Source organism: Pituophis catenifer, unplaced genomic scaffold (assembly GCF_029215685.1).
Source record: "Pituophis catenifer annectens isolate HBS135680 unplaced genomic scaffold, rPitCat1.0.hap2 SCAF_3, whole genome shotgun sequence".
NCBI classification, from domain to species: domain Eukaryota; kingdom Metazoa; phylum Chordata; class Lepidosauria; order Squamata; family Colubridae; genus Pituophis; species Pituophis catenifer.
In genome coordinates this window covers 116,606,378-116,629,792 of record NW_027256883.1, presented here as the reverse complement: position 1 = coordinate 116,629,792, position 23,415 = coordinate 116,606,378, and the positions used below count along the sequence as shown (strand labels likewise).

Sequence of the window (23,415 nt, the reverse complement as noted above, 5' to 3'; positions counted from 1 at the left end):
TTATAACTGGTTTATGCCATAATTTTGATTTTCATAATTTGATACTTTATCATCTTCTCCAATGCTTTAATCTTCAATTCTATTACAACTGGGTATTGCTACATCAATTATCCACACTTTCTCCTTTTCAACTACACACTTTATTATTCTTAATAAAATTATTAACCAACTTTTCATGAAGGGAGGGAGGGAGGGAGGCAGGGAGGGAGGGAGGAAGGAAGAAAGGAAGGAAGGACAATTGCTTTATATTCATGAAAAGGTTTCAAGCTCATATACGTTATATTTAAAATTAAATATATACGTATTCCAATGCTCTTCAAAAAGAAATCTAATGTGGATTTATTTATTATTTATTTGTTCAATTATTGCTCTGATTTGTCAATAAATGATTTACCAAAGAAATAAAATTCTGTTTGGATTTAACATAAATGGGATTTTAAACATAACGTCAGAGCATGCTGTTGTTTCACACACTATAAGCACTAAAGCCAGTGGAGAACACTTTATTTCTATGCTAAATATTGCCAAAATCTCATATAATCAATTCATTACCAAGTCCCGTCACAGTAACTGTAGCTGGGCTTGAGATAATCTTTCCAAACTGGTTTTCAGCTTCACAGACATATGTTCCTTCATCATTAACCCATAAATCTAAAATTGTATAGAAGTTTTAAAAGGAAAACAAAACAAGCAATAAGTATTTTGTATTAAAAACATTATCCTTAAACAAATACATCTGAAAATATACATTCCCTTGGAATCGTTGTATTTTTATCCTCTTATTCTTGTTCTCATTTTTGTTTGACAAATTCCAATAAATAAATATATAAAATAAATATTATTTTTCCAGCTATGTTAAGCTAAACCTAAACATAGGTCACATCATTTTAACAGCCTCAAAGCAATTACAGAGTTGTTCCAGAATTATTTTCCTGGGTTATGAAGATGTCCCTCTAATCATCTACAAAGGACAAGCCTTTGCATTATTAGTTGATTGCCAGGCAGATGCTGAGTCAGGCTGAGGCTAGTTTAAGGTGTTCCATTCTGAAAGTAGCATTTTCCCTGCTAATTCAGCAGGTGACTTCCAGTGTAGACATTCTGTTAAGACAGTGAGAAGTCTTTGGAGATTCACAATTTGCTGAGCTCCAGTGGTTCAGGGCAAATCTATCTCTAGCTGGAAGATTTTGCATCTCCATGGCCATTTTTGCTATGGCTGGTACAATTGGAACAATAGCCTATTGTTATTTTTCATATATTGGAAGGGTTCCAACATAAAAATATCTGCCTTATGTAACATCAATCATAGGAGATCAACGTGCCCATTGATAAGCAAAACTAAAAAGGCAGATCTTAATAGCAATTGCACTTAAGACAATCTGGGTTCCTCATTTTACCAACCTTAGAAGGACTGGTCAGAATCAAACTCCTCACTATGGGCAGAGTTAGCCTGCAATAGTACATTCTAACCACTGTGCCACCACAGCTCCTTAATCTTTTTCCCTTTTTGAATAGAAAGAGTACATAGACAGATGTAGACAAACCATTCTTATCATTTTTGGCCAGGACTTCAGAGTAAGTCAAGGTGAATTCAAGGAAGTTCAGTTTGGGAGTATATGCATATTAAAAGGAGGCTTGCTGTGTGATTTCCTGACCTCAGGGATTTAGCAGGCAATTCTATGGTGGAAGTATAAAATATTCTTCCTCTCTCCATCTGATTAACATAAACTGAATCATTCTATTATTCCATCAGTTGCATTTCTTGAGATTTAAGTGCCCCCTCAATAGAGAAGCAGCACAGATATGGAAATATCTATTCTAAAATAAATGCTGTATATGTAGTAGCACCATAGCAGGGGCAGGTTTCAAAACTCGTCGCTACTGGCTCACTTGTGGGTGGAGCTCCCCACCACTACCGCTACTAGTTCACCAGATCTGGGGCAAACCGGTAGCAACCCACTCTGCACCATAGGATAAACATCAAAAATAAGAGGAAGCAGGCTCAAACAGTATTCACAGGAAGGCTCATTTCAATTGGAGGGAGGAGATCATAGACTCCACCCCATCCCAGGAGAGCCATTGATGATTTATTTTCTCCTCAGTAATTGGTACTTGGTTGAAGGGAAAAGGCTAGTATGGATTCTACCAATTACTGCCCTGCATCTACACCATATTGTAGTATGTGTAGGCAGCAATAGTAACTAGCAGAGGTAGGTTTTGGAGGGAGTGCTTTTCATACCAATAAGTTTTCCTCTACAGGCACTCGGGGATGGGAGGAAACTACACTATCACAGATGTTTGAATGAGCCCACAAACAGTCTTATGTATTTCTTAATACATAAGATGGTGTCTACATACTGTGAATAGAAAGAGCTCCTGTTCTGAGTTGAGTGACAGAGCTAACTGCAAAATGTCTTGAGAAAAGTGGGGTGCCGTCCAACCGCTGCCACTTCACCTTCGGTTCTGGATAACCCTGAACATAGCAAGCCAATGTTATATTTGAGCCAATGTCCATAGATACATCACTAGGTTCTTGTGTGAAAACTGGAGGAGCTATAAAAGGAATACAGAGGAAGACAAAAATCATAGAATTGTCCATACAATTTTAATGTATTTTTAATTAAAATCAGATAAGGGACCCCAAATCTTTAATACTGACTCAGAGCCCATGCACATAAATCATTTGCCTTTGTCTAGGTTTATTGGCACAATATCGTCATGTTCTCATGATATGGCTGATTGTCTGTTTGATTACTTCTAACTTAATTTGGGGGCTGGCTAAAATGCTTTGAGAATAGATCTGCAACATTACTGCTAGAGTTGTGAGATGGGTAGTTTCCCATCAGGCATGAACTCTGGCCTCATCTTGTCTCTTCATCATTACCCCTAACCCTGTCGAAGATACTATCATCTCAATCTCATGGTTCCAGGATTATTTTGAAAGAACATTTGAGAATTCAATGCACTTTCAAACATGCTTATAAACATTGTGTACTCCTCCAATATACACTGTATTTGGAGAAAGTGGGGTACTATACAGACATGCATGCTGCATGGTGATACACATTGTTTCTGCTTTATACTTTGTAGAATGTGCTTTCTTTCTCAAAGATGACCCTGAAAGTTAGCAAATCCTCTGAAGCAGCACAGTAGGATACAAGAAAACCTGGAATCATTCCTAGCAGTGGGGAATCACTTTCCATCTACACAAAGTAAATTCATATAGTATCAAATAATACTAATACAATAATTAGTAATATCTAATAATATTAAATAATATAACATTAATACCAGAGACTATCAATTAATATGATGACAATAATAATAGCAAATAATATTCATGTAATATTATCCTTCACTGAATAAATTACAATAGAGTAGATGGATCACAACTTTTACAAAATATCTAATTTGACTGCTTTGTTCTAGTATCATACTTACAACCAACATCCAGAGTTATTTTACCAGATGCAGATCCTGCAACATTTGTGGCAACACACATATAATCACCAGCATCCAGATCTTGTGTTTCCTGAATTCTCAGAGTGCCCCGAGAGAAGTCAATAATAAGAAATTCTGTTGCCCTCAGCTCTAAATCCCCTAGACCCAGGGAAAGAATAATGAAATTTTTGTTTAAATCATAATAATAAACACCTACTCAGGAAATTAAATAGCTTCCTTAGAGCCAGAATAATGGTTCTATTGTTTTATAAATGTCCAGGAGACTTTGCTATCTGCCAATCTGTTGAAAACAAGCACTCATAAAATATAGTGATATTATCTCTCTAAAGTTTACAATGGAGTTTATATCAAACTTTCCCTGAGGGGAAAAAAAATTGAACATGAGCCAATGCGTACTCTGTAGAACTGGTAGCTTTTAAAGCTTTTCTTCCCATCATGCATGCTCATTTCCTCTTTCCTAGATATTTAAGAAGGCTTCTCCTCATGTTAGCTAATTTATGATGTCAATTTCAAGTTGTCCAAAGATACTATAATTTTTAATTTATGGGAAATAGGTAAATGCATTTAAACAACAAAACAACATACAGAGTCATCACATTGTCGATAGATACATTTTAAAATTAGTTCAGTTTCCTTCACTTACCTTTAAACCATTTAATCAATGGAGGTGGGACTCCAGTACTTTTGCATTCCATTATAGAAGTGTCTCCAAGGGCAATCAGAAGTTCATTTTGTACTACAGTCACCCTAGGGACTTCTACAAGGAGCAAGAAAAGAAGCATTAGAGATGTAGATGCCAGATTCATTTTTTTCATTTTTTTTTTTAAATTGTACAATCTATATTCTAATTTGAGGGGTCCTTGGTGCTCTCTGAGTTTGGTTGTGACTAGCACTGATGATGTTACCTAGTTAGGGTAATGAAACAACTGCAAAAAAAAAACAAAAAAAAACAAGCAAGCTCAGAGAGCACCAAAGACCCCTCATTTCAACCCTGAGCTACAAATATTTTCCTTTATTGATATTCTAATTTAGCATTGCTGGTTCAGGATATAGTTTTTATGCATTGGGGCAGCTAAATTAATGGAGACCCAATCTTTTTTATGAACAGTTTGAAGCTACCATATGTATATTCTACTTTACTTCCAGGAAGCCGGAAGGATATAAATAAATTGATATTTTATAACAATCCTATGAAGCAGGTTTGGTTGAGAGTGGCTGGCCGAAAGTTAACTAATGGAAGATGAAACCGGCTCTCTTGAGTCAAAACTTTTTTTGTTGCCAATGGAAAGATTCATCTAAACTTTCTCATTCATACATTGTATGTCTGTATTGCCATCACCTAGCAACGGTGATTCCAGATCAGATTCCCAGTTTTCCTAGAATTAAAAAAGTTTAACCAGGAAGTAGAGTAACACAACACATCTTTTACATATCCTACAGCCTATTCTTAGAATTAGTCCCTTGTGAAATCATTTCGGAATACTTGGGTAGATAGTTGCCTTGAAAATAAACAAATCTTGAATCCCATTTTTTTTTCATGTAATATTTTCAACCATTAGTTGTTCAGGCTGATAAAAAAATAAAACCACTCAATAACTGAGCTGCTGTTCTGGGGTTCTTAGTGAATATCTGCCTTAGTGTTCAAATAATCATACACTGATCATACTGATCACTGGCATCCACAAACATTCTGATCCATTGAAATTTGCAACAAATAAAGGAAGTAATCAACTACACTCTGTGATTTATTTATTTATTTATTTTGTTCTTTATACTTGCCAATGTACATGAGACCAGCTGTTCCTTTGACCGTTCCAGCTGCGTTGCTAGCCAAACAACCATAGACCCCTTCATCCTTGGGTACTGTGTTTTTTATAATTAAAGTACCTCCAGGAGTTAACCTGTACCTGTTAATAAGAAATCGGTAGGTCAATCTGATACTCATTATTATTTTTAAAAAAGAAAAAATAATACCATCATAACAGTTTGAAACAGTGCAGTTTTCATTTCTGCAAACGCCATTCTGAGTAAAGGGCAGATGTGCCTATTTCATATTATATGAAATAATTTACAGAGCAATTTTTAGAAAATGACTGTTGTTGATGTTTGAAAAAGTCTCAAGACTGCTTAGTGTTTAGATTGTCAATCATCACAGCAAAAGAAAAAGATAAATGCATAAGTCTAATTACATAGCCTAGATCAGGGCTGTCAAACTCCCGGCCTGTGGGGCGGATGCGTCACTTGCTAGCCACACCCACGCCCAGTTTAGCGAAGTGGGGGAAAGTTCCAATACGTGACAATGCCGTGATGATGTGAGTTTGACACCCCTGGCCTAGACCCTTGAAATATTTCAGACATAATTCCCCTTGCCCTTATCACTGGCTGTGCTGGTTAAGACTAAAGAGAGAAAAGATTTTTAAAAATACTTAGGACGTCAGACTGTCTACTCCACTCTGATGCTTTGCCCCTGTTTTAACATTGTCACTTGGTGGGGTTCATTCTGGTTCACCTCACTCCTGACCAGCTCTGTTGTAACACCATCCTATTCCCTTATTGCCTATTGTTTTAGCCATACAACTTGAGAACTATTTACATGCCATTTCTGCTTATGGGTCCTTCCCATGTTTGTTCAGATAGGCTTTGCAGGGGTGAAAGACATATAAATTCAGACAATGCAAATTATCAGGTAACACCTTCCATGATCCTTAAAAAAAATCACATACTTAGAAGTGTCTATGTATATTCTGGCAGGCCAGCAAAGTTCTGAAATTGTACAATAAGGACCTCTCCTTATTACATTTCATAATAGACATAAATTGTTGATAAAAGAGTTTCATTCATTTTTTTTCTCAATGATGGCAGTGATTGCTGGTGGGTAGGGGGAGAAAGACCCTGAACATACCTGTTAGATGTCATAAGGAACATGTCATTATGTGTCCACACCACAGTTGGCTTTGGGTAACCTGTTACAGAGCAACTGATAGATACTTCAGACCCTTCAGTAAATGATTGATTCTTGGGTGATACAATAACTTTGGGGGGCTCTGTTAAATAAAATAGAACACAGATTGATTATTGATGATTTTCCAAGCCATTTCGCCTTGCATCCATTGTTCTGCATACATGAAAATATATATATAGGTCTTTGGTTATTCGGGTCTTCTCCCACGTAAAATTGGAAGTGTCTTGGCAACGTTTCGACGAAGTCTCATTCGTCATCTTCAGGCTGGTGTTCTCGGCTTCGTGCTTCCTCCAATTCTCCTGGAAGCACGAAGCCGAGAACAGCAGCCTGAAGATGACGAATGAGACTTCGTCGAAACGTTGCCAAGACACTTCCAATTTTATGTGGGAGAAGACCCGAATAACCAAAGACCTACATACAAACACCCGCGAAAACCTGAGAATATATATATATATATAATTCCCATGCTTATAACCTGAAATCCAGAAACAATTTTATCACATTAATGCATCTGTATCAGGGGTGAAATCCAGCAGATTCTGACAAGTTCTGGAGAACTGGTAATTTTCAGCAGTTCGGAGAACCTGTAGTGGAAATTTTGAGTAGTTCAGAGAACCAGCAAATACCACCTCTGGCTGGCCCCAGGGTGGGATGGGAATGGGGATTTTGCAGTATCCTTCCCCTGCCATGCCTACCAAGCCACGCCCACCAAGCCACACCATGCCCACCAAGCCACGCCCACAGAACCGGTAGTTAAAAAAATTGGATTTCACCACTGATCTGTATGAGACTGGTAATCCAACCAATTCCCTACTGCCTACTCTTATTTTTTTTAAAAAGGCTCACCTGTGCCATCAGAAGGAAATGAAGCCTGTATCTTAGACAATCTAAAAGGAACCTATAGCTCCCTTGGAAGGCACCAAGGCACCTGTTTTAAATTCATCCTATATTAATCCAACACACTAAGAATATTGTATTTCATATCTCAAAGCATTTTTTTTCACCTTGAGATTCATTTGAGAGTTCCATCTGCATTCATTTGTGCCAGTGCCAAAAGAAAATAAGTTTCAGGAAGAATTCTTTTCACTAAGTACCTAATGGCTTCCTTTAAGGGCTTTCACTAAAGTTCTGGGAATATCAATTTCCCAATGTTCATCTACATATTTCCAGAAAACATAATCTTTTTTGGTAACAGGGACATTGGTATGAACGGCGTACAGTGGTAAAAAGTTTGATTCTAGTGTATTTTATGTAATAGTTGATTCAATTCATTGAATCAACTATTAATCCATGAGCTAACTTGGAAATAATAAGGATTTCCTGAGAAGACATCACTAATCTCCCCAATTCACAGATAGAGAATGAGTAAATAAGTCTACTGGATGTTGGTTTATATTAAAAATTAACAGTCAATCTGTGTTGTTCCATTGTTGACATATGGTACACAAATAAGTAATTAATCCAGAACACTTCAGTGTCCAGAGACTCAACCATTTGGTTTACATTTTGTTTAAAAAGGGTTAAAAAACAATGAAGTTTCACAGGGACTGAATTTATTTATCATGCTAAGCCATTGCATGATTTGTTCAATTTTGGCTTAGTTGCTGTGGTATATTCACCATGCTTTATTAATTAGGACTGTTCTCTAAACCCACTAGACCAGTGTTGTTTGTTCCACAAAGCATGCTTAAAGCAAACAATGGCTTAGTATGATGTGTGATCTCATGTGGCAATTGTGTTTGCAATGGATTAATAGGGTGTATTATGTGGCAAAACTAAGGAAAAGCAAGCATATGAGCACAAGACCAAAACCCTGCTACTAATTTACATATATCCAATGTTCTCTATACTTTATGAGTTTACTTCAGGAAATATCAATGAAGGTGACTTACACTGCTTTAAAAACATGGGCAGACAGACATATCTGATAGGCTAAGCAGTTCTAGAATGAAAGACCGGGACCAAATCCAAATAGATCTATATATTTTTTCAATGTATCTGACAGAATTGTTCCGAAGTGATCTGCCATGTGGAATGTTGCCTGAGCTATTTTAATTCCTTTTTAAACATTGCCAGAAACAGGCTACGAGATGCTTTAAATGCTTTGTGGGTTGAAGGAAGATCAACTCTTCTACTGACATTTGGAAACTAAAATTGGTTTATGTGAAAGTACACACTGTGCTTTAACATCACCTCTTCTGACAAATATAGTGTTATTTTATTACATAATACATGAAATATTCAGAAATAAGGTTCTTTGGTTAAGAAATAAGTTTTGTATATTATAGTGGTTTGGCTTGCAAAAAGTCAACAAAAAATACTGCAACATCCAGCATACCAACATCTGGAGCAATTACTAGCCTTGTTTTTTTTTTATCCCAGCAGTAGCCAAATGACAAGGATAGAAAAAAAACACCAATATAGCATTATTCTCCCATGTGGCATATTTCCTTTTTAATGGTGAAACAGAAAAAAAAGGTTATGTACAATGTCACAACACTGTGATCATTCCCAGATCATTCTTTTGTCTATGGGTTCTCCTTCTCCTTCTTCAATTTAAGACATTTTCTCAAGCATTTTTTCTTTCTTGGGTTGGAATTTCCTGCTCAGAGTTCCTCATACCTTGTTCACTGCTGGTGTGGATGGTTGCAATGCATTCTACATAGGGCTGTCCTTGAAAACTATCCAGAATTTGCAATCGGTCCAGAATGCAGAGATGCAATTAATATGCCTGAATTTCAGTATGGACATGTAACACCCCTACTTCATGAGCTGCACTGGCTCCCTATAAACTTCTGGGTGCAATCCAATGTGATTATAATCTATAAATCCCTTCAAGGAACGAGGCTGAATTATTAAATGCAGGTGAGTTCATATCTTTTTGGTCTAGTTTTCTTAGGATTTGTGTTTGGTTTTTTTTAATACAAATTTTTCAAGAATAAATTCACAAGTTGAACTGCAGTAAATTCCAATTCTGGGGCCAGAACTGGTCCTTTTTTTTTTTGCTTATTGAAAAGAACTTTTATTTCTTTGCCTGATGAATATATTCTCAGCTTGATTTTGATGTTGTCCATCTGGTTTTATTCACGTATTCAAAAAATAAATATTTAAATTTTCTCGGCAAAATTCTATTACTCTTTCTCCTGCTTTGCTTTGTAGGCTGATTTTCCCATTATTCCAGGTGCTGTTCTAATTTTATTATACAAACACACCAGTGGTGGGATTCAATTTCTTTGGGAGAAGAGAGGTATAGAAGTCTAATTATAAATAAATAAATAAATAAATTTTACTACCGGTTCTGTGGGCGTGGCTTGGTGGGCATGGAATGGCTTGATGGGCATAGCTTGGTGGGCGTAGCAGGGGAAAGATACTGTAAAATCTCCATTCCCACCCCACTCCAGGGGAAGGTTATTGCAAAATCCCCATTTGCTCCCAATCAGCTGGGACTCGGGAGGCAGAGAATAGATGGGAGAGGGGCCAGTCAGAGGTGGTATTAACTGGTTCTCCAAACTACTCAAAATTTCCGCTACCGGTTCTCCAGAACTGGTCAGAACCTGCTAAATACCACCTCTGAAACACACACACACACACACACACACTGTGGTCACAAATTGAGGTCTATTTGTATCATGTTGATATGGTCCTGGTTGTGATCCATATGGGATCTAAGTTATATTTGTAGTTTGATTTTTTTTGATATATTCAAGTTTAAATTATAGGAAGGAACTACATTTACCATCGATGTTAATGTTAATACCTAAATATTATTCTTTCACACTTTATTCCATGCTTCCAAACAAAAAAAAATGTTCTGTTCTGATTTAAGAATAAGAATTTATTCTTATTATTAAGTTTAAAAGATATTTATTATAATAATAGAATTGGTAAAACAGATTAAAGTGGCATTAACAGAAAAAGAACAATGAAGCATTATTTTTTTAAAAAAAACTATATATCCTTTTTTTTCATGTTACCTTGCACTGTAAGGAATACAGACGCTCTGGTGAAACCGCCTTCATTAGAAGCCACACAGTTATACTCTCCGGCATCTGAGATTTTGACTGTTTTGATTTCAAGAGAGAGGTTGCTCATCATTCGCATCCTCAAGGGCTCCAGGAGTTTTACATTCCTGTTATCTCTGTGCCAGGTGAGATTGTAACGCACTGTGCTCATAGTTAAGCATGTAAGAATGGCTCTGTTGCCAGGAGGGACAGTAACATTGTTAGGCACCTGTATGACAGGTGGAGGTTCTGTGCAGGAAAACAAGAAAAACAATATTCGTTTGATCAAAAACGAAAGAGAAGACGAATTCTCAATTAATTAAGCAAGAGTTCCCTTTTGTTTAAGTCCCAAAGGTGCTTTTTTCAAGAGGCAACTGGACTTTCTGGTTTTTCTTCTCATCCAAGAAGCTTCTTCAGCTCTGACTCCAGTTGCCTCTTGAAAAAAAGCACCTTTGGGACAACCATGACCTGGATGACTGAGAATCTCCATAGACACTCTTGTTTGAGTATCTCACCCTTTGTGCACTCATTGCTACTTCTACTTCTCACTTGCTTTCTTGCTATTAGTCCATGTCATCTCATCTGCTGTAGCTACAGAACCACGTCTACCTCTTCCACTGCTGGATCCTCTTTCTTGCCTCAAAACCTTTTCTTGTCTACTCACTTAACCCCCTACCAGTAATTATACCTTTTCTAACACTTTTCCTCTTCTTCCACCATTAGAGTTTTCCATTAGGTGTTTTTTTTTAAAAGAAAGAGTTCCTGGGAATATTAAATGTAACCTCATGTAATATTCCCAGGAACTCTTTCCTTTAAAAAAAACACCTAATGGGAAACTCTAATGGTGGAGGAAGAGGAGATGGCTTCTTCCATGCATCAATCAAATGATACCTTGGGAAACATGTAACTATTGAGAGCAGCAGAGAAGTAAGAACATGTTCTAGTGGCCACAAGAATGCACAAAAGCAGTTTCTGATTGGTTGAACTCCTACAATTTATATTCCTAGAAGTTTATTTTTTCTCTTTTAAAAGATCATGCTTTAAAAAATATTTTAAAAATAAAAAATACCTCTCTTGAAAAATACCTCCGTTACTAGACTTTCAATATCAAAGTTTTATAGTCTGCCCAGCTTATGGAGACGGTAGGAAAATATGCTCTGTTAACAAAGTGGATCCATAGAATGTTCAATTCAATCATTTGTCTGAATTATTATAAACACTCTATTATTGGCATTCAATCATTCTTCCTTACTAATTGTTTTTAGAAAGACTTACAGTTCAAAACTAAACAAATTCCATACTTTGCCTATTTTTATTTACAAGTTTCCATTTATCTTCCTTAATAGATATCTATGGAGATTCTCAATCATCCAGCAGCTCATGTTTGTCACAAAGGGGTTTTTTCCAAAAGTCAGCTGGACTTTCTTGGGAAATGAAGAAGCTTCTTGGGTAAGAAGCAAAATATTTTCAAAGCAAAACCCAAGAAATTCTAGTTGCCTTTTGGAAAAAGCCCCTTTGGACTACCTTAATAGGAGTTATTTTATTTTTGAAGGCATGTTAATATAATGCATATGTATGTTAAAACTCCTGCTGTTGTGATGACTCTGTCTCTATTCTTAAATTGTGTAATTTTAAAATATTTATAAATTAATTTTTGTTAGCTGAGTTATTATATTTGTCATATTTTTTAATCTGTATTATTATTATTAATATTAAACTCTCAGTTCTACAGATATTTCCTTGGGTTGTTGTTCTTTCATTAGGTAAAATAGGTGGGTAATCTTTTCTCCATTCCCCTGAAGGAAATTTATTGGTTGCTATACATTAATGATGGCTATAGTGTAAGTAAATATAGATGAAATAGATGAAATAGATTGAACGTGCTAAACAGGAACTAATTGATTGCAGACTATTTTTGAAATTTGTTGAAGGTTCACAGTAGAGTAATCCAATAGTTATGTACAGTTTTAGGATGATAGGTTACCTACCTCTGAGGACAATTTATTTATGGTTATATTATGAGAAATGATCCAAATGAGACATAGAAAAATTGTGCAAAATCCAGATGCTTTAAAAATTTGTTCTTTGCAAATGTCAAAATAAACTAATTTGATCTATATCTCTTATCCTCCTTACTCTGAACTAAGAAATGGTTTCTTAATCTGTCATCATCATTATAAATAGTAGTAGTAGTACCATTATTGTTGCCATTAAATTTGTTTTAACCATCCACTCTAGCCAACTCTAGATGCTTACAAAATATAGTTTAATTAAACCAATTAAAAATATAGAATAATCACTGGTTATGCCACTTTCCCACATAAACATCTTAATTTATATGACAAAACATCAAAGGCATATTTATAGTAGGCCTCAGAAATTCAAGTAAAAAATGCATTATAATCTGACTTGTTTTATGATTGCACCACAATAAATATGTGTGAGAAGCAATAATAAATTGCGCTAACCTGACACATCCAAAAATGTCTCTGCTTGTCCTGTACCCGCAGTACTGCTAGCGATACATTCATAATAGCCCTCATCCAAAAGAGATACTTTGGCAATCTCCCAACTTACAATAGCAGATTCTCTGCAACACAATAATAGCAAGAAAAAATTCAGAAATACAGAAAATTTCTATAACTTTGGCTATAGAATTCCATGTGCAAAATCTGCATTGCTTCCCTACCATCTCCATAATTCATACCAAAAACAGAAAACTGGAAATGGAACAGAAGAAGAAGATCGAATGCAAAATACTTGTTGTGCAACCAAATTTAGGCAAAAGGAGTTTCTACTATTTCTATGTAGCTTGGACTACCCAGTAATTTCATGTATTCCTTAGCCCTATCTTCTTTCACACTTAAACAAGTTCTAGTGGAGTGACCATTCACAGTCCTGAATTGTGCAAATAAAAAAGTTTCCAATTAAAGATTAAAAACAAATTTCAACGCAGCAGGGTTATGTCACTAAAAACACAGAACATTATGAATACAATGTAGCTTCGTGTTTTTAAAAGCATACAGTACATGCTCTAATTATTATTTTAATTAATTGTACCACCTTTCCCGTATGAAAATGTTTCCCAAAAATTTAGTTTGATGAATGCTAAAAAAAAAAAAACTGCTTCAAAATGCATTCCTCATAAATGTTGAATGTATCAATATATCAGAAGTGTTGCTATTTTAAAAAAAAAATAATAATTTTTTTAAGAGTCCTCGGAGAGTGGGCGGCATAGAAATATGACTAATAAATAAACAAATAAATAAATCAAGCAATTGGTCATTTCCTGATTTGTAGACTGAAGAAATAAATCTAATTAAGTATTTTCCAGATCTCACACCAATTTTTTCTCCAATTTGATATTTGCCAGATATGTTTAACTTCAATTCCCATAATCCAAACTGTCATGGCAGTTGGGAACTGAATTCCAGTGTATCTGGAAGGTACAAGATTGGAAAAGACTGTCTTATATAAGACGGGTGTCAAACTCTCCATGTCACGTTGCTGTCACATGATGTTTTGTGACAATTTTCCCATTCGCGGAGCTGGTGTGGGTGTGGTCTGCATGTGACACATCTAGCCCAAGGGAGGCCAGTTTGACACCCCTATTATATATTGTTCTTTGATTGGGCCTGAATCAGTGAAAATAATAAAAATAGTTTTGTGAAGGAACTATTATGATAAGACTATTAATATATTATCTCTGCCTTCATTTAATCAGGAAAAACTGGCATAATATAGAACTTGAATTGTTTTTAAAATTATTTATTGATTTATTAAGAAAATTTATTTTTTTTTATTTAACATGTATTCAATTAACTAAATTAATATTTTTAATTCATACAAAAGTACAGACTTTTGGGACAGCAACAGAACAACCAGGTATATCTCATTTCGTTAGATTGTCAGGCAATCTTATTATTTAATGTAATCAACATGTAACAAGACATAAAAATAATTAAAAGAAAAAAAAACCCAAGCAATTGAATCACTGGAGTTTAAAAGCATAATTACATACCCAAGGAAGTATGTCTCTAGAATGACTTAATGCAGTTTCATAAAAAGATTGTGTAATAAATTGGCAGCAATTTATATAGTTGGATTACAACAGCCATATTGTTAATTGATTAATTAAACAAATAGCCATAATGGAAATTAATCACACTATTGCTTATTTTGGAAGTACACAGGAAATCCCTCAAACTGTTTCTGCTTCCTTTTTTATGTTTTAGTATTATGAAAGGCAGTTAAAAGATTCTTCACTTAGACAAAGGATCTTAAAGAATAATTATTGCTATTGTTTTGGAATATATAATGCCTACCAAAAATGTGAACTGAATCCAAACTGAAATCAGTGTGTCAAATTAGTTATGACTTAATCCCATTAAATATGATTGACTTAGACCAGATTGGAACATAATATAATTAGATCACTGTTTTCAAAATACCTAAGAAATCTTTTCCATACTTATTTTAGGAGCACCCTGTATACAGAGGATAGAGAACAAGGTTCTGAGAACTGTTATAAGCTATCCACACAATCTGTGTGCATTCCAGTGCAAAACCTAATTTCCATGCTGTTGCATTCTAAGGAGAGAGAGAGGAAGTAATGGTTAATGGTCATTTCAGGTCATCCCATTATTAGCAGAGTCTGATGGCTATCACAGAGAGCAGAATTCAGATATTGTGAGTGGACAGCAAATTGAATAATTTGTCAATTCATTTTTACTATGTGGAAAAGAAAGAGTTGCCTCTAGGATTTTATTTAACCTGAACTAAAGCACACAGACCATTACTTCATATCTTTGTTTTGCTTTGATGGATAGTAGGACCTTTGCTACTCTACCTGATAAACTGATTTCGGCCAGCCTTAGGCTGCAAACAAAGTCAATCCAACCTTATTCTTTTTCAAAAGTACCTTTCAATAATCCTCCTGAAAAACTTGAGTTTTTCCAAAAACTATTATGAAAATAATAACATTAATTTCAACATTCCTACTCTGATTATTTTCAGCAAAGAGGTATACTACAATATTCTACAAAATTCTCAGAAGTACATAGAACACTGAAAAAGTTCCTCCTTTTGCTAAATTGGCTTTACAGCAATATATAAGAATTTATGGATTTAAATCATGTTTACATATTTTGCTAGTTACATCAATCTTACTGTATTAATTAGGCTAATAATATGTCAAAAATATTTATTAAATATATCTGTACTATATTACTCTGAGAATGAGTAATTCTCATTTTCTAATGCCTTAAAGTTCTCTATTGCCTTAAAAACATATTTTCTTCCTGGATGCCCTTCAGTTCACATTATTCCTACTCCAGCTATTCTTCACAATAAGAGCACCAAAGTTTCACCCTAATTTTACCCTTGCATAATGAAGGCAACTGGGTCTTCTATTATCTCTTCAATTTAGGAAAAATTACTTACTTGGAAAACTGATCCATTCCCAGTTTAATTCCATTTCTTCTAAAGTGAACAGTAAAAGGTATGAGACTGGCTATGTGACAAGAAATATGACTTGGCTGCAAATAATATCCTGGGGTTTTCTTGGGCATGCTGACTTTTGGGGCATCTAGTGAAAAAAATGTCAAAGTGGTTATTTTTATAAAGGCTTGCCTTATAAATGTACATGTACATATGCATATACATATACATATACATATACATATACATATACATATACATATACATATACATATACATATACATACATAGTCTATATCTATATTTCTATCATCTATCATCCATCTATGTCTGTCCATCTGTATATTATCTATCTATCTATCTATCTATCTATCTATCTATCTATCTATCATTATCATCTACCATCTATCAATCTATTTATCATTATCCATTTATCATCTATATCTATCATCTATCTATCTATCATCTATCTACCATCTATCAATCTATCATCCATCATCTATCTATCTATCTATCTATCTATCTATCTATCTATCTATCTATCTATCATCTTCCTATAAAGCTAAAGATTAAGATAAATGCAAATGCAACTAAAGAACCCCAAATCAGAATAGTTACCAGGAATAATATTAGAAAATGAAACACTTGAAACTCTCTGAAAGAGGTAATCTTCTTTGTCGTAGCCAGTTATTTTAAGGAAGAAGGCTTCATTTGGTGGAATAAATTCAGAGATATTCCAGATTCCATAAGGATTCCTTTCAGGAAAGGGTTTTACAGGAACAGTCTTGAGGGGGTCTCCAGCAATACTTAGCAGTTCTAAACAATCTACTCTAGCTGGAAGATGGATTCCTGTAGTATTGAGCAGAATGAAGGTAGGTATCCCTGTGGACCAAATGCAAATTAAAAATTACAGCAATCATTTCTTTTTCATTTTTCTTAGGCAACATAATCTTCTGTTTTGTCCCTGAAAGAACTTGGTATATTTTAGTTGCTCTAAAAAAGAGTGGGAAATCTGGAATCTCTGTCCTACATTTCTATTTTGCCTCACAAAACCCATTCCGACTATATTGCTGAATGTTAGTGGCAGATCTGCTAAAAATCAACCACAATATATTCTGGGTTTTTTTGAGACAGGAACGACACAAAAAACAGAATAGACTTAAATGAAGTTAAACAAAAGAAAGAATATTCTTAACCACCTTTCTAAAATTTCAATAGGTAAGTACAAGCCCATCAAGCTGCATGTAACAATACTGTCCACTTTGCATTACAAGCCCATCCTTTTAAAGTCCTTATTCCCCCAACACCAAAACATTGACTTTCAGCACTGGAAGTTGACCATTTAGTAAAGGAAATAAAAGATAAATAAAAAGACAGCCATATGGCAAAACATAGCCCTCTTGATTTGGGAGGAAACATGTCCATGCAGTCAACAAAAGTTGACCTTAACTCAAATGTGACTTTACTTTTATATTTCATGAAATACCTTAACCTTCATTCCTATAGTTGAGGGAACTTTCAGAAAGCTCAGTAGTACTATTTAAGCTGATTTCTCTAGGAAAAGTCTGTCTGTCTGTCTGTCTGTCTGTCTGTCTGTCTATCTATCTATCTATCTATCTATCTATCTATCATCATCATCATTTCTGGCTATCCTTTATTTTGCATTCATTTATTATTTTAAAAAAATCTAATTTTCCATTTGTTTGGCTAATTTTTATAACATTAAACCATGCTGGGAAATATCATTCCATTATCAGAAGTACACAACTCAGTGTAACTTCAAGGTCTTAGAAAAGACATACTGAAGTCAACATTTGAATTCTAAAGCCACAATATTCAGCTCGACTGAGTTCTAATAAGCATTATTAGAACTATTCACCATTAGTTACAACCAAAGGAAATAGGTAATAGTTATAGACATTTTAAAGCAGAAAAATAATCTATAGCCATTTACAAGATCAAGTCAAGATTGTTCTCAAAATTGAACCTATTCCATTGCAGAAAATAAAACAAAACATTTATCAGCATATCTATTTGTATGCTCTACTGAATAAGGAAAGTAGGCCTTTCAGTAATAACTTAAATAAGCAACAGTTCTGTAAGATAAATACCACTCAAATGCAAGCTAAAAATAGCAACTAACCTTGTACTGGTCTGGTAGAAGTCATTTTGAAGTCTAGTGTAGGCTTTCTGGAAAATCCAGCTCTGAAGTCAATATTGCTAAGTCCAGTGATACGAATAGAGTGTCGTCCACTACTTGATGTCTACAAAAATATTGATGAAGCTATTCCAATGTCATAGTATGAAGGTTTATGTTCCACAAAATGTTATTATAAGTTTAGTTTATAGTTCTAGCATGTAAGGAAATTCCATTGAAACAATGTACTTTCTTTTTCTTGAGCATCCCATATTCACTTATTTACAAGCTGTTCACTGTCAACACATACCATATTTAAATCTTAGGACAACTGCAAACTTAGCTGTTAAGGGAGCTTTGGTAGGAAGCTCCTACAGTAATGGCCAAAATTGTGGAAACCTTTTGGGAAAAGTATATTTTTGAGGTTTGATGGCTAATAACACCACTTTTTTTTAGTAGTACCATAAAATTATATATCAATAGAAAGATAATTTAATCAAGAATGTAATGCAACAAGTTTGTTCAATTATCTATATTCTATGAAAAATTATAACCAAATAACCAGAAAAAGGAAGCACAACTTGCTTAGGTTGATATCAGTTAGCTTTCCTTCATCTGATTATAGCCAATGAGCATGAGTGTTTAGAGAGCCAAACAGGTGTCATCTTGTTTTTGCAATGAGCCAATTAGATCACAGTAGGATTCAGTTATTGATGTCATGTATTGAAGCTGAGAGGAGGACATTTGTCAGTGTGTTATGTGATCACTATCAAGTTGGTTGGGTTTTTTTGTGTTCTTTCATTTAGTGAGCTTGTAAAACATAATAAAATTAAAGTAGTGGTGCAAAGAGTTGATTGGTCACTCAGAAAGCAATGTAAAATAGTATTATTAAGTGAACAAGGCTACAGTTATAAAGAAATTAGAAGAAAAATTGGTGGAAACTTAACCAAAGGTAGCATTTTTAAGTTTTTGAAAAAGTATAAGGAGACTCAGTCACTACAAAACCACACTGGTAAAGGCAGGAAAAGGTGCACAATAGCAAGTGACAATAGAAGAATTAAGAGACTGTGCTACGTGACAGAAGAAAATCATCTGGGTGTATACAAGATGAAATGGTGCAATGCAATGTGAAGTTGAGTGCAAGGACTGTTCAGCCCAGACTGCAGGAATTTGGCCTAAAATCTGGAATTCCATGAAAAAAGCCACTTTTATCTGTCAAACAAAGTTTGAAAAGCATTACATATTTGATTAAATTTTCTTTCCATTGATATATAATTTTATGGTACTACTCCAAAAAAAAGTGGTGTTATTAGCCATCAAACCTCAAAAATACACTTTTCCCAAAAGGTTTCTACAATTTTGGCCACTACTGTGTATGTGGATTGGATTGGATTGGATTGGATTGGATTGGATCATGTTTAGATACTTATTTTTCTATTGTGGATGTAGTCATTCTTCATGCATTTTTTCATTCATTTTATTTTTGGTGCTCTATTATTTGAATGCAATCCAAGTCTCAATCCACATGATGACCCAGCTACTAACACAGATTGGAAGCGGCCTCAAATGAAGGAAAAGAATAACTGCTAAAAACAAAGAAACTGCAAGCAAATAGTTAACATGCAGTTAAAATTACTAAAATGAATGGAGAATCTACAAACCCCTATATATTCTTCACAGGAAAAAAAATAAATCCTATCAAATTTGAAAGTATACATGGATTCACAGCTACCAAATCTATTTTGTCTAACAAAAGTGGTATATAGCAAAAATATTAAAAGAAAGATGTTTTCCATAAAATTAATGTTTAGACAATCCAGTCAGACAAATCTGTCTGTCTTCATTGGAAAGGCTGCTATTTATTTCTGTTACTTAACCTTTTGCCTCTGTAAAATCATCACACCAAGGGTTTTTTGGCAAAGGCAAGTCCCTGTCAAGATCAATGGATTAGCAAAAATGATTTCTTTCTTTTTTGACTGCCAAAATAACTCCTGCTATCAAGTGATAATTAGCTGCTAAGTGTCAGCTGGGCAAATATGCCAACAACTGATCTCTTTTACAGGTTGACACAATATATGCACGGGCAATTTATAACAGGATTAAAGTACTTAAGCAACTTTCTTTTTTTTAAATCAGGGCATGCCATTTAATTACCAACAAACCAAAAGGAAAATAAAGTTGTATTTAGTAGTGAAAACACTACTAAACTACTAACACTACAGGATAAAGAAATGGAATGCTTGTTTCTTTGTGGCCAAGGGAACTGTTGAAATTGTCATTCTCAAATTCTAAGCCAGCTGCCAGTTTTGAGAAGGGACATCATTCTGGCAACTGCAAATTGTAAATTGTTCACTAAGGCCAGCCAGAATCTTTGGGCTAGTAATCCTGGCAAACAGATCGTGCAAAGCCATAATGGGCAGATACATGTAACAGGTTAAGCCAAAACTAAACAAACGACCGTATGGCTTTGTAATATTTGTGAATCAGTCCACAGACACAGTTCAATTATCTTGGCAAATCTGATTTACTACCCAAAATTTTAGTTGTCAACCTTGTAACAGGAAAACCAAATTAATTTGGTAATCTGATTCACAGGGATGAAGGTTAATCCTTTCATAAATGCATTCCTTTCTCTGTAACACAACAGCCTGTAAACATAGAATACCAACTTTCTTTACAAATAGAAGGTTGCTGGTTTGAAACAAGCAGAACCTTTACTTCTCCTAAAATACTCCTCCAACAAACTAATTATGGGCTTTTGGAAGCTGTGGTAATGCTTCCATTAGCTAGAAAAACAATGAAAAACTGTGTCAGTGGTTTCTTTTTTAATTGAGAAAAAGGAAAAATTGGAAGCTCAGAAAGAAAGAAAAAGGAAAGAAAAAAAGAAAGAAAAAGGAAGGAAGGAAGGAAGGAAGGAAGGAAGGAAGGAAGGAAGGTGGGTGATTTGGTTGTTTTCTTGCAGACATTTCATTACCAAACTAGGTAGCATCATCAGTGCTAGATGAGTAAACAACCAAGCTCAGAGAGCATCAAGGACCCCAAACTTCAACCCTGACTACAAATATTCTTTCCTGCCATGTTTTAAGTCAGCAAACATGGCAAGAGTTATAACCACTATGTTTCTGTAACGGTCAGGATAAAGATAACTACAAAAGACATAAAAATAAAACAGGGCAGCAAAAAAAAAAACATTTTTAAAGCTACTTGTTGTGTTGCATGTAAATGTACTTTGATTCTTTCACTTTGTTTATATAAATCATTTAATTTTCTCTATGAATGAAAAGAAGGACGAGGAGTGATAGCAGTGTTCCAATATTTGACTGACTGTCACAGAGAAGAGGGGGTCAACCTATTTTCCAAAGCACCTGAAGGCAGGACAAGAAGCAATGGATGGAAACTAATCAAGAGAAATTTCCTGGCAGTTAGAACAATTAACCAGTAGAATGGCATGCCTGTAGAAATTGTGGGTCCTCTAATACTGGAAGTTTTTAAGAAGAGATTGGAGAACCATTTGTCTGAAATGGTGTAGGGTTCCCTGTTTGAGTAAGGGTTGGACTAGAAGAACTCCAAGGTCCCCTCCAAGCCTGTTATTCTGTTATATATATTTCTATTTAGAAGGCATCTTACCATCCAAGAAGGAAAGTGATTGGCAGTTACTTTCTTGAGACCAAAAGATGGGAGGGAGTGGAGTTGTCCAAGGGAAGGGTGTGGTAATCTTCTGTTTGGACTTTATACTTTGCAAGGCGTTGACAAAATGTCTAGATACTGACAGAATCAAACCAGCATTAGCACAGGACAGGAATATCCTAAAAGGTAATTGTGGCTATGCCCATGGAGAGAAAATTATAGTCTAAGAATGGTTGCAACAAACTGAATTGTGTTATCTTGTGTGGATAGGAGAACCTAATTTTCAACTTAATTGTCAACTCTTCAAGATACTCCAAATAAGAAGCCCAGCTGGGAATATTAGCTCTAGCTTTAGTGTAAGTTTACATTAACAGAATCTTGCAAGTCTGAAAGTACATCTTTTCCCCCATCACCTTTACAGTCCAAGAAACTAGAGAGGGTCACTTCTGAGACGGTTGCCATTCCTCCAATCTATCTGCAGGCTCAGCTGCCTCTTATTTGACCATTGCCTCATCTGCAGCAATTCCTCCTGTATCCCAAGGCCATTCCCACATACCGCTACCATTATTCCTGGATGAATCATTTTTTAAAATCTGTTTTTAAATATAGACCTCGCTTAAAGACAGCCCTGCTTAGCCACCATTCAAAGATACAGCAGCATTGCTTTACAACCAGTCCTTGCACTTATGACCATTGTAGCATCCCAGTGGAAACATGTTAGAGATTCAGGCATTCTGCAATCAGCATCATTTGCAACCTTTACAGCAGATACGATCATCATTTGCAAGCTTCACAGTAGAAAAGCCCGCAGCAAAATTGCAGATTGCAGTCATATGTCTTGCTTAACTACCATGGCAGAGGTGAAGTCATATGTCCCTAGCAGTCACATGATGTTTTGCTTAATGACCATGTCACTTAACAACAGAATTACTAGTCCCAATTGTGGTAGTTTAATGAAGAATCTCTCCCTCTTAAATCCCGGGTTTTTGTACACTGCTACTCCCAGCTGCTTCCTGCCTCTTTTTTCTTCTTTAATAAGAGCAAAGTCCTTTTTTTTCATTTGCATCACAGCAAATAACTGGATCCATACATCAGAACTCTTCACCGATTTCACTGCTAACTCACAGAACATCAAAATGTAATAAAAACATATCTACGTACTGTGCTCGTTGTAGGGGAGGAGCCCTATTAGCCTATGGAAACCAAAAATCAGAAAGAGTATAGTAGCACCATTTCAGATTCACACATTTTATTAAAAGACAGAAGCTTTTGTGAGTTGATTCCTTTGAATAAACATGTCAGTCTGAAAATGTCAGGCTCCTGATCCATCTCCACATCGAGTTGAGACTGTAGTTAACAAATCAAGAACCTTCATTTCAAAAGAGGGCCCAGTTTAGATTTCACTAAATCTACATTTGACCACTGCTGGGATATACTGCGGTCACAGTTAAAGGGAAAGTGCAGGTAATGGTGGGTAAGACATATTGTATAATCCACTAACAATTGCGGTGTTGGAGAAGACTCTTGAGAATCCCTTGGAAGTCCATCCTAAAGGAAATCAACCTTGACTGTTCTTTAGTCTAAATACTAAAGCAGGAACTCAAATACTTTGGTCACCAAATGAGAAGAAAGGACTCATTGGAAAAGACCTTGATGTTGGGAAAAACTGAATGCAAAAGGAGTAGAAGACGGCAGAGGGTGAGATGGTTAGTGCCATTGATGTAATGAACATGAATTTGAGCAAATTCCAAAGACAGTGGAGGATAGGGGCCCCTGGCATGCTGTGGTCC

At 35.3% G+C, this 23,415-nt stretch overlaps 1 protein-coding gene across 1 annotated transcript in view; it reads right to left on the bottom strand.

Annotated features, from left to right (window-relative positions):
- Window positions 1-23,415, bottom strand: part of HMCN1 (hemicentin 1) — a 231,992-nt gene that overhangs the window by 150,798 nt on the left and 57,779 nt on the right. The window contains exons 7-17 of the mRNA XM_070939286.1: window positions 18,005-18,125; window positions 16,480-16,743; window positions 15,865-16,009; window positions 12,891-13,012; window positions 10,396-10,671; window positions 6,362-6,503; window positions 5,239-5,366; window positions 4,103-4,216; window positions 3,439-3,597; window positions 2,356-2,550; window positions 553-651 (exon numbers count right to left, since the gene is read on the bottom strand). Coding sequence (XP_070795387.1) covers window positions 553-651; window positions 2,356-2,550; window positions 3,439-3,597; window positions 4,103-4,216; window positions 5,239-5,366; window positions 6,362-6,503; window positions 10,396-10,671; window positions 12,891-13,012; window positions 15,865-16,009; window positions 16,480-16,743; window positions 18,005-18,125 — 1,765 coding nt within the window. The remainder of the gene's footprint in view (window positions 1-552; window positions 652-2,355; window positions 2,551-3,438; window positions 3,598-4,102; window positions 4,217-5,238; window positions 5,367-6,361; window positions 6,504-10,395; window positions 10,672-12,890; window positions 13,013-15,864; window positions 16,010-16,479; window positions 16,744-18,004; window positions 18,126-23,415) is intronic.